Source organism: Lygodium microphyllum, chromosome 3 (genome assembly GCF_053477565.2).
Source record: "Lygodium microphyllum isolate KBCC chromosome 3, Lygodium_microphyllum_v1.1.10, whole genome shotgun sequence".
Lineage (NCBI taxonomy): Eukaryota > Viridiplantae > Streptophyta > Polypodiopsida > Schizaeales > Lygodiaceae > Lygodium > Lygodium microphyllum.
This window is the reverse complement of record NC_141137.1, coordinates 73,202,042-73,215,008: the sequence shown is the minus strand read 5'-3', so window position 1 is coordinate 73,215,008 and position 12,967 is coordinate 73,202,042. Positions and strand designations below refer to the sequence as shown.

The window sequence follows — 12,967 nt, the reverse complement described above, 5'->3', positions numbered from 1 at the left end:
GTTGAAAAGAAAAAAACAAGAATTAAAGTTTGATTTTATACATTGGCCATACCATGTGGGTGAGCAACATCAATGACATCCATGCATTGGTCCTAGGATTTGAGGTGACACATGGCATGCCAAAGAGGATGACTTTTATGTTAAGGTTGGATATTATTCAGTGATTATTTGACATGTGGCAATCATGCATGAATTACGAGGATCCAGTGGTACACATGGGGTACACTTATTTTGCGAGCCCTTAATTTGGAGTTTTTGCACCAAAATCGACTTGTAAACCATCCAATGCAATCTGCCCAAAAATCTAGTGACACTTTCATAGACGGCCTCATTATCTCAAAAGACCCAACTTCGTACATCTACTGTATAAGTAGCAGAGAAGGTAAAACCATTACACACCATCTTCAGTCAAACTGACATTCAATGATGCCATCAGGAAAAGCCAAGACTCTCTGCTCTCTCTTCAAGACAACTACTCGTCTCAAGATAGAGAGCAATATGACCATAAGAGCAAACACTCTGCTTTTGCACAATACTGGGGAGCAGTCAAATCAAAATAACCATTCTCATCTATGAGTTTACCTTTTACAACCAAAGCCACAGCAACTTCAACAGTCTGAAGAATGGAAGTTCTAATATAAGGTATTGATGGGTTCAGCAAAGTATCAGAAGACACAGAATGGGCTTCTACTCATGTGCCGATAGTGCTCAGAAAGCATCCAGCTCCCCCACATATGTGTAATGTCGATTTTGCAGCCTTTATAAGTGATAAACAACAGGGTGCAAGCAGCGCTTCCTTGCACTAGCCCCTGTAACAAAGCCAATGCAAAGTGGGGTGCCATGGAGGAATGGGAACAACCATGCTTGACATACAAAATAGAACCACATATGGCTGAGGCCAGAATTTCTCCGACCTTTGCACATGTAGGTGACTATAAATTAAGCAGTTCAAGAATTTGAAACCCTTGATTACCCTGCAGTCAACCAAATGACACTTTCTTTGTGACTGGCTTCAAGACAACAAGACCATATCACAAGCGTAAGGCTGGGAGTAACACCCAGTTCACAATCGCGACAACGGTGACAACAAAAAAAGGGGGAAAGTACCATGGATCGCTACTAAGCAGCAAGTAGAAACCCAATTACCTGGGAAGAATGGCACATGTTGGTCAGCTGTGCAGCTGTGATGCATCGTCGAATTGCCACAGAGGGACGCGGAGGCCTGCCTGCACTATTTTCCCTCCTTTCTGACTCTAAGGACACCGAATCTGGAGACGACGAGTGCCGGTGGCTGACGTCCGGGTCACAGGGTTCGGCAATGCGCGCAACCTGGGGCTCGGCAGGGGAGGGTGCATAGGTACGGCCATGCAGGACGCTGAGAGGCTGGGAAAATTCGGTGCCCACGGCCATCTTTGATGATGAAAAAGCATGAAAAGAGCTTGGGGGAAGGGTCGCGCGTGATGTGCCTGGGAGCAGGCCAGGAAGAAGAAGGGAAGGCGAAGGAGGAAGGGCCCTGTTCAGAATGGAACGGGGGATCGAGGGGGCAGTAGTCCCTGTGCTGGGAAGCTGTTTTTGCAGGAGACACTCTGTGTATGTCGAGAAGGAAATGCCAGGAACGCCAGAAACGCGAATAACCGACAAAAGGGAGCTGTGAGTGTGGGTGAGAGAGAGAGAGAGAGAGAGAGAGAGAGAGAGGTTGTATGGAAAGAAACAGTATTATGGTGGAGGAGAAGAGAGAGGCAGGAAGTTGCTGTTGGGTTGGGTGACTTTAATTTACCTGGAAAAGAAAGGGAAGGCCCTCTTTCCCTAACACACGCGCACACGCACACAGGACAAGTCAAAAGGGGAGGAGAGGGGAGAAAGACCTTCGACAAGATGATAACTAGGCGCTCTGCGCCTAGACTCGCTCGGGGGCAAGCCGCGATTTTTGCGGGCGGGGGCGGGTGTTGGATGCGTGGCACCTGCCCCCGCATTCTCTTTTTCTTCTTGTGAGGGAGGTGGGGGCTGCCACATGGGACCCGTCCCCCACCTCTCCTTAACTAATAGTATAGATGCTCAAGATTTAGCCTTTAGGCCTACATCTTTTTCACATTAATCCGATCCTCTCTCTCTTGAGATTTGATGGGAGAACAACTCTAAGAGCAACATTACATGAGCTTACCACCACCGAAACGGCAACCTAGTTTCAATACCCTAATAAATAAGTGGCTCGAGCAAGCTTGCTCATCGACTCACAAAGTATGACTGGGAAAAACCAGTCAATTTTTTAAACAAAATCTCACATTTAAAAACACTTAACTTGCACATTCGATTATTGCCACTTGAAATTTATTGTGAAGTAAGTGAGTTTCAACTTCCCAAAGAGAGCGACTCCACCCATGTTCTCCATAAAACCTACTTTGGAAACAATGGCTCCTACTAAAGACTTATAGGGACCTTTAATCATTTAATATAGTCAATCTTTAATAAAGAGTAAATTAAGGATTATGCTCTATCATATATGTTTTACTGTCAAATAAATACGACTACTTGATTAATATAGGTGTTATGTAATGCCATGGGAATTTCACACTAATCCAGCAAGTCTAGAGATGTATGTCAGTCCCTACTAGAAGCAAGAATGGAGATTGCAACTCATGTCGAGCTACTCTAAGGCCTCTTTCACACGTTCAAATGGATGAATATAACATTGATGAAGGTTGACTTTAGAGAATGGTGATTGGAGGAAGGCTTGTCCATTAGCTCTTCAAACTAATAGACACATTTTAAAGGGATAGTTTAAGGACCATGAAAGAGGACAAAGAGACCTTTGATCAGATGAACATGTTCAAATTTTTGCCATCAGGTTTATATCTTTTCATATTATCCAATCCCCTCTCTCTTGAGATTTGATGGGAGAACAATTGTAAGACTTGTTTCACTCTCGTTCCATTAGAGATCCATGCTCCACTATAGAAACTATGTAAGTAATTGTTAACTCTATTTTTTAGAGCCTCCCCATATGAGGAGAAGTTATTTATGAGAAGCACAGTTACCTAGTAGGTCTTGGTTTCAACAAGTTGGGAGGATGGTGATTGGAGGAAGACTTGTTCATTAGCTCTCCGAATTGACTGATGCATTGTAAGTAGATTGTTCAAGAACAACAACAGCCAATGGGTTGAAGAAAATTGGGGCTTACTAGGTAATTGCTTGAGGATTCAACTCATTCTTTGTGTTCTAGAGATGGATGAAGAGAGAAGCACCCATTTTCACTTTTTTTATGAATATGCTCGTCCCTTCAAATGAATATGAGCCACCCTAAAGGGCTATTCCAAACTTGTCTAAAAATTTGTGGGAGCGATGTGACTAGTGGTGTTACACTCAACATTGACAATGTAGCGATGCATCAAAGTTGGCCGAGTTAGCCAATGGCCCTTTTAGATGCATCCATCCCTACATTTGAAATTGGCATTACCATGGCTTTGCATAATAGCTTTGTTAACTACACTTGTGAGACATAACTTTGCCTCTTCAACAAAACTTTGCTATGTGTGCCCTCGTTAACCATGTGAGTGGAGGAGATTTCACATTCATTGCAAATCCATTCGCATGGAAATGGCTTCTTGATCAATTAAATCTTTTCATCTTCAACACCCTACACATAAGCAAGACCTTATGATAATTACTATCCTTTTATCATTCCCCCTTTCCCAATGATCGTCTTGATATCAAAGCACACAAAACCTAATTTTTCCCAATCACTAAACAAACATGTCATCTTAAAAGGTAAATAGTTCTATGGAAATATGTATCGTGTTTTCCCTTGTTCCTTCAATGAGCTACAACATATGTCGACTCTAAAAAATATCACATATGAGACTACCACTTTACTATGTCCAATGTTGTGAACTATTCCAATGTGATGTTTCTTGTATTCTTCCTAGTTTCTCTAATGAGATGCAATGTGAATTGACTCTCGTGTGCAAATCACATGTCATTGAGTCCAATCATGTAAATAGATCCACAAAAACTTATTCTTCTAGAACGTCACTAGCTACATATTACAAGCATTTTTCAAGGATTTTCTAGTATCTACTTCAGTTCATTAGATTGCCTTAATCCCAACATTATTTCATGTCATATTAGAGAAAGTGAAACCCTTGTATAGAGAAGTATTGCTCTATCTATAAGTTGTTCATGTCATTTTGAATTCCTTTTCCATCACTATTTATGTTGATTTGTGATTAAGATAGAGTATAAGAATTTGGGAAAGGAAAGAATCACAACATAATGGAATGTAAAAAAGGACCTTCATTCATCCTTATTAATGTGAACTTTAATATCTTAGAGCTAGGAGAGGAGCTAAAATATGTTAGAACTAGAAGATTATTTTTTTGTGGATGCAACTACTAAGCTAAAATCATGAAGATTAATAGAGATTGGGCTTTAAATGCTCACATGGTAGTATTTGGTTGGTGGTAAATCTCAATATTTGTAGCAATTTTGGGCCCTCCTTTTGTGGGGGTCTTGCTTGTACTTGTCTTTTTTATCTTACTAATTGTTCTCAATAAGATAGTTGCAATCCTTACTCCCCATGTACCTTATATGGAGAGGTCTCATTTTGTTATCTTAATACCTCCTTTTCATTACTAATCTTCATCTTTGTTACTTTGATTTTTTGGAAGGATGATAGGGTTTGCTTATGTCATAACCAATTTTCTTCCCTCCGTACATGGTAGGATGATAAGCAATTTTGGCTCTTATCTACTATGTGCGATTTGGTGTTTGATGTGCTACATCAAAAACGGGATGTTAACTTTCATATGTTGATCTAACGCCAATATGGTCACATTAGGTGTCCTATACACCAATCATGAGACTATTCTTTGCCTAACTTTGAGTAGAGAGTCACATCTCAAGGTGTGTTAAATGCAGATGATACACATGAAAGTTGCTCAAACAACATGTGCCCAATCATAAATAGGTCAACTTGTGTGCAAGTAAGGTAGGCATTTTCTTTGCAACACACTTTTGTTCTTCAATGGCATTTATTTATTGTTCTATAACAAAGGGCCCACATTATACATATATTGCTCTCCACTTTTCTTAGTCACTTTACAAATTGTCTAGGCTCCAAACTAACATTTCTATCCCCCTCCATTGACAAACTTAAACCGACATTGATAGAAGAATATCAACTTGTTAGGTGCAAACAAGTGGACATGGTAGTACTTTTCTATCCACTGAAGAATCATAATATATTTCCATGATAGAAAATATGAAGTTTATAGAAGTCAAACTATAAGAAATATGTTTTATACCAAAGTCGATACTTTGAGGGCTTGGTTTCCAAAGACAAATTAACATGTTATACCAACAAATAAGTTGATGCGAACATTTCAATGTGCTAAGAGCTTGGTTCTGTACAAAAAGGCAATCTATATTTTTAAATGGAATGAATTGTAATGTGATTTCAACAATCGATATATATTTGCAAGAAAATGAATTCAACTCTTTTAGTGACATTGTAAAATTTTTCATAGATGCATTTTAAAGAACTCTTCCAAAACAAGGCTAGCTAGTACTATACAAAGCAAAACTACAATGGTGGGTTTCGATTCCAATTAGGGTTTCTATACAATAATATAATAGTTTTTCTACTAAATGTGCATGTGTAGATGTGTGTACACAAGTGTGTGTGTGTGTGTGTGCGCAACTATGAGACAAAACAAAGGTTTAAATGAACAAGTAGTTAGCATTTCTTACCCTAAAGGATTTCACAAGCTTAATATTCTTTATACAAGTACATAAATTACATTGACATATTATTTGTAAGGTCATAAAGATGTAATATAAGGAAACAATATGTGGGATACAATAGAAATACAAGAAAGGCCATCAAGTTCACCTTCCACTTTTGGAGCTATACTTATTTGAAAGTGTTGCAAAGTAATTATACAAAAAAAGGCCATTAAGTTAACCTTTTTACTTTTGGAACTAGGCATACAATTAAATAAATACATGTTAAAATGTCGTGTGAGGTAAACAATGGGACTAGACAATAAGTAGGCTTTTAAAAACAAGCTCTTTGTAGCATCTATAATGTCTTTTCCACCACTAGTGGGAACAACACTTGCAATATCAATGCACAACTAGTCATCACTTGACTTTCATTCCACTAGTACTAGCTCTCTCACTCTCATTACCTGCTGGAGAATGAAAGAGCAACCCACCTCTAAAGGCTACCTATCACCATCCATAGTAAAGGACCTTGAATCCTAACCTTCAAGGAATGCATGAGATGAGTACCTTCACCCTTTATCTTGATGATTGACTATGAAAACCTACAAGAGAACAACATTGATCACATCAAAGTAGAGTTACCTACAACTATCTTCAAACCCACACCTCTACCTCTCCAAAACCTATTAGCACTAGATGTGGTGTGGTGGCGAACAAATGGTAGTGCTAAAGGCTAATGCCCCCCCTCACTTTTGAAGAGCTTTCAGATAGTATACACAACTTTATTGATCACTTTCCTTGAAAAACCTTTGAGCAAAACCCATATGTAGAAAACCACAAAACCATGAAGGAATACCATAGAAGAACATCTGCACATGTTAGTCCTCACTAAAAGTGTCTAATGGATAGCCTACAAATTTCTTGTATTATTCAAAGTGCAAAAGTATATACAATGAGATAGAAAAGAGGCCTTGTGTGCAAATATATAAATACTCAATGTGTCATGTATTTAGAAGGTGTGATACTCTAGATCTATGTCAAGAAAGTGCACAAAATATTCTATTTTTAGATCAACAATAACTAAAGTCACATAGCTCAAAATATAGAGACGGGTCTTCACCTCATAAGTATTCTCTAAGCACTACAAACTCTTCAAACTCTGCACCTCCAATTAAAAAATCCATGGCATGAGTAGCCTCAAAGATCATCGAAATCATGTAAAATCCTCTAATTGCCCATGATTAGATCTCTAACAATGTCAAACATACATCCATTTGGCTTTTACAAAAGCAAAAGGCTAGCTAACATAACTAAAAACACCATAAACATTGAAACCAACTTATGGCCTCCACTACTTCATGGAATCAAAAGCACACCGCTAAAGCTTAAGCTTACCACAGAGGGGGATCGCTCACATAGGGTTGCTACAACATAGGTGGTGGGAAAAGGAAAACTAACCAATCTCCACAAGAGCTAGACCAAATCGCACTGGTGTCAATTTAAGTAGATAGAAACATTGTAAACACTAAAGCCAACCCATGGCTCCCATTGCTCCATGGAATCAAAAACTCATTACTAAAGCTTAAGCTTACCGAGTAAGGGGGTTGGTAAAGCAAGTAATCTAATGGCATGGACATTAGGAAAAGGATAATTAGCCAACCTCCATGAAAGCTAAAATGAATTGCAATGGTGTGTCTCTAGAATGAAGTGCCTTGATCTATAGCCTTCTTCCCAACTTCTATTGCTTCTTTCACCTCCTATGAGCTAAAAATTGCCCACAATTAGAAGTGGGATGTTGCTTACCTCTACACTAATGCTCATAGCTCGCTATTTTACTTCTAAAATCATTTGGTTTATATAGGGGGCAAATTAGACCTTTGTGAGCAACTCTCCATTTAGAAATTATTTTACACAGAAAATTTACTTTGTTCATTTCACATCTGATCTAAAAGCCTACACACAATTGATTGCTAAACATAGAGGGGCATGTGGCATGCTCTTTCGATGCTCCCAAATGCATCACACTACTATTCCCATTCTCATCTACTCACATTGAAAGTTTGCATCACAAGAGATGACTAGCACACAAGTTATAGGAATAAACACATGAAACTTATGGGAAAGGATTTGCTCACAAATCTTACTCTACAAGGATCTCTCTTTTTCTTTTTCTTTTTGAGATTCACCTATTAGACAAAAAATTGTTTGTCTCCCATACTTTTAGTTGCATCTTGGAGTCATTCATATTCTTCCACTATGATTAGCCAACCCCCAACTTCCACGTTTAGAACACAAAGTGTGAATATACTTTTTAAGTTTATTGCATTAAGCCTCTTGTCAGGATCCATCCCATCAAGGTCCTATGAATTCTTCATGTCTTTTTAATAAGATATTATATATATCATCACAAAATACCATAGAATGCCATATCCAAACCCAACATAAGATAAAAACTACTGAAACATAGTAAACAATTCATCACATCACATTACTTATTGAATGAATGAACATAATGAATTGAAGACAAAATGAGACAAGAACACTATTGTCATTAGTGTTATGATCATTGCAAATGAATCAATACATTAAAAGAACACATTGCGGTTAAAGCCACATTGCCAATTGGTAGATCTAGAGAGACATTGGTTGAGAAATAGACAAATGATGTATGCTCCAAGAGGAGCTGTCCTGAATCCCATATGCACAGTGAGGAGAGTGGAACAACTCAAAGCCTATAAAGCATTGTATTTGACTATGAAATGAACATAATATCATGATGCTTTGTACTTTCAGTTAAGTGTTTGTCATTGTCGATTCTACACAAGATTGTGTTTATGAGTCCAAGCTAATCTATCTTGGAACCTAATTCACTTGTGTAATAGTTTGTCTCTACTTGTCCATGTCATTATGAACTTGGTTTACATCTTTGATCCACCATAGCTTGTGTCATGTCCTAGATCCACATCATTTAACATGGTATCAGAGCCCAGTTGGGCATGGCATAGCTCACACTCTGAATCTCTAGTCTCCCTTCATCTCTGGTGATCTCTAACCAGCCCAGATTCAGCTCATATCTTCAGTTTCAACTTCAAATCTCAGTTGGACCTTGTGGCAGCAATAGCCAGCAGCACCCTATTAACTTGAAGCTCCTGTATCTCACTCCACATACCAAATCTCTCTGAGCTTCCTTCTGGAAAGTTGTTCTTCACCTCAAAAGCTTTCAAGAATCACATCAATCCATGAGATTTGGCTATCTGGACCTCAGCATTGTCACTATTGTCAGTTGCTGCCATAGCCCTAGTTTGTGGCCTGCAGGACATACCTCACTTTGAGCTCTCATATCTTTCAAACCATGCAATATTTTAGTGTGTTTTCTTCAGGAGGATTGTTCTTCTACTCAAGGAGCTTCTGCCTATCACATCTAAGCCTGACATTGGATACCTACAAGCCTAGCATTGCTGAAACTCAACGTCGCTGCCATAACTGCGCCTGGTTACGTTTCGCTGATCTGCGCGCGCACTGCAGTACTCGATCTTGACGATTATCATGGAGTTCTTGTAGAGCATGGAGTAAGCTACATTTCCATAAAAAAAGTTTCCAAAATGATCAACTCCAGCTCTAGATATCTGGAAAAAACCAGGCCTGGGTCAAAACCCTAATCCAGGAAGCCATAGCCATCAAGGTGCAAGCTCATTTTTCCTTCAATTTCTCATTCCTTTCAACTGAGGGCACACACTGCCACTCTTATCTGAGTTTGAACTCAGTTCTCAGCAAGATTAACACTTAAAATCAACAAGCAAGAAGAAGATCAAGCACCGAAATTCAATACTAAGCTCAAGAATAGTATCTATTGATACTCAACTAGTGTTAGTTGACACTAACCTCCTTGTGACACTTCACAAATCCCCCTTGTTGGTCTTTTCTCAGTTAATTGGAGCTGCTCAACATGGCAGAACTTGAGCAAATAGCAAAGTTCAATGGAGAAGGCTTCCATGCCTGGAAGGAAAAGACCATGTACCACCTGATGCGAAAGGACTTATGGGACTTGTTTGAAGATGATGCAGATAACAAGAAGGAAGATGATGAAGATGGGTTCGTTGAAGAAGACCAGTTCAAATCCAAAGAATGGAAGAAGATGAATAATAAGGCACTAGGCATCATTGCTTGGGGATTAAGTGATGATGTGTTACATCATATATCTGGCATTAAAAATGCTAAAACCGCCTGGGAGGAACTTGATAAAATGTTTGGTACTCAAGCAAAGAATTCAAAGGTAAAACTTCTCATGCAGTTTTATAAACTGGATATCAAAGACAGTGCTTCTATGACCATACACATTAATAAGTTTAAGAGTTTAAAAACTCAACTTGCATCTCTTAAAAAGAATATTGAGGAAGATGAAGCAATAGCCGTACTGCTTGCAAGTGTAAACAAGGATCCATATGAAAATCTTGTGTCCATTTTGAGTAATGTTCCAAGCCTCACACTTAAAGATATTGAGCACTCACTACTCGATGAAGAAGGCAAAGTAAAAAGCAAGAATGCAAAAGACAATGTTTCATCATTTAGGGACAATCTTTTGTACACCAAAGGAGCTGCTGGACCTAAAGGAAGAGGTCGAGGATTCATCAACAACAATAACAAGGATCGGATTACATGTCACTATTGTGGTAAGACTGGTCATGTAGCTAGTGAATGTTTCCACAAGAAGAGAGCCCAACAATTGCAAAGTGATCATCACCAGAACCAATACATGGAAGAAAGAGAAGAAGAAGAATATGCTTCCACTACCATCAACAACTCTAATAGATTGTTTTGAAGAACTTTCATTGTATCTTTCATATGTTTTTCCCATAGTGGATCTTTCTTTTCCTTAGTGAATTTGATTTGTACAACCCTTGCCAAGATGTAAAGTCTCAAGCTTTAACTTGACTAGGCTGCCTATGAGCTAGTCTTCCAGGCCATGTTATCATGAAGGGGGGGCAAAAGCCAGCAAGTGTAGGGACTCATCATTTGAGGGGGGGTGTTGAGAAATAGACAAATGATGTATGCTCCAAGAGGAGCTGTCCTGAATCCCATATGCATAGTGAGGAGAGTGGAACAACTCAAAGCCTATAAAGCATTGTACTTGACTATGAAATGAACATAATATCATGATGCTTTGTACTTTCAATTAAGTGTCTGTCATTGTCGATTCTACACAAGATTGTGTTTATGAGTCCAAGCTAATCTATCTTGGAACCTAATTCACTTGTGTAATAGTTTGTCTCTACTTGTCCATGTCATTATGAACTTGGTTTACATCTTTGATCCACCATAGCTTGTGTCATGTCCTAGATCCACATCATTTAACAGACATGACCATTGATACATGATTATTCATTACATTATAACCATAGACTATCCATTCAAACCATTCAACGTCTAGTGTCCAACACATGGTACGCATAGTGGACTCAAACCCTCTAAGGTGAAGTATTCTTCCAAGTCGCTTGAATCATTTGGAGCAGCCATTGTACGCAAAGGAGCATTAAGAATAAGACACCACAATAGGAACAAGAATATGCACTAGAGGATGCAGTGGAGAAAGACTCCAGACAAGAACCACCAAAATCTAGTTCAGAGCTACAGTGATCCCAATAGTAATGGGAGGCCAAATTTGGACTGGAGGGGGACTAGGAGGGCAAGCTAGGAGTGGCGAAAATGGATGGCAATTTAAATGGTTACATTGCATCCATAGATCAATCTAAATCCATAAAAGAGCTTGAGGGATACTACAAAAAACAAGTTCAATTGCCAAAACCTCCACATAGCACATTGGATCCCACACCTTGTGCTAAAGTCTATCCTTATCAGAGTGAACTAAGGCCACCAAATGACCTATATGGGTAGTACACTATAGAAGTTTTTATTGTTGCTCCTCCAAAATATGAATGCACAAAATACACTTTGAAGCCAGTGTGTCATCCACATGCTTGTTATGCCTACTTCAACTACTCCTTTATGTCTAACTGATCATCAATAGATTTCTTGAGAGCATCTTGTTGTAGAGGATCTTGTAGCACAATTTGCTTGGCCCATGTGCCAAACTCCTTATTAAATGATTTGTTGTGAGGATTGGGTGAGAAGAACTAGAATGAATAATACCTGATGGAGCTATCTGCATTTGAGGAGCTAGCATATCCCCAACTAAAATTGGGATATGCTTGAGTAAATAATTAACATCCACTTCAAAAGTTTCATGCTAGTGGAGAGCATCCTCTTCTAGCACTTTAGCTCTCATAGATCAGCATTTTGCTTCTGTAGAATTTGGCAGTGCTCAAGAATCAACACCATCTTTGGGTTAGCCAAATTGCTACTCAAAGTCACAACCAAGACATCAAGGAGGGTAGACTGGCTAGTGGTCCTCATTATTGAGTGATGCAAGATCTTCCAACACTAGCTCTTTACCTTTGACCTTGTCATCCAAAAAGAACTTTAATGGGTGGAATTGTTATGGAAGGTTAGGGTTATCCAATGGTGCCAAGATGGGGTTCCAGATTTGCTAATGGAACATGTTTTCTTGGACACTCTAGGATAAGTCCCAACCGAGCCATTGTGGAAAGACCCATAGAGCTAGACTTGGTGGGGGTTAGGAGTAGTAAAATCATTCTCGGTAGTGGGAGCCCAAAGAAATTGTTAGACTCAATGTGTTAACCCTAGAGCAAAGAAAGCAAAATGAAAATTAAAAAGACGCAAGGCAAAGCGGAAAAAGGCAGTTTGGTTGAAGAAATAGGAGGAAAAAAGGCCAAAAGCACAAGGATAGCCTTAAAAAGTTTAGGGCGAATGCAAAAGAGGGGTTAATGTCAATACAATTGATTCAGGATAAGATATGATACATGCATTCAAGAGGCATTGAACTACTAAGCAGTCAATACAATTGATTTTGGATAAGTTATGATACATGCATTCAAGAGGGATTGAACTACTAAGCCTATGCAATCTTAATCTCTCCAACAAGGGATTAAGCTCAACAAGTGGATAAACTTGAGAGATTAAGATCAGATTGACATACCTCTTCAGTGCTTGGGGAGATGGTTGAAGCATAGCTCATTATGATGCCCATTTGCTCCATCAAGCAAGCTCGGTTGGTTGGGGCGTTCCCATGGAAGAAGACTTCAGCATTCAAACGCTTCCACTAATTTTGAGGGCTCCCGTGCTTGTTCCAGAGCTTGAACTTGAAAGATGGAAAGCTTCAAATGAAGCT

The 12,967-nt window shown here is 39.1% G+C and overlaps 1 protein-coding gene across 1 annotated transcript in view; it reads right to left on the bottom strand.

Moving 5' to 3' along the window:
• The window catches only part of LOC148038504 (putative protein phosphatase 2C 27), a 67,235-nt gene extending 65,482 nt beyond the window's left edge, over positions 1 to 1,753 (bottom strand). The window contains exon 1 of the mRNA XM_087672835.1: positions 1,147 to 1,753. Within this exon, the coding sequence (XP_087528961.1) occupies positions 1,147 to 1,410 (264 nt within the window). The 5' untranslated portion in view covers positions 1,411 to 1,753. The remainder of the gene's footprint in view (positions 1 to 1,146) is intronic.
• Between the last annotated feature and the right edge of the window lie 11,214 nt (positions 1,754 to 12,967).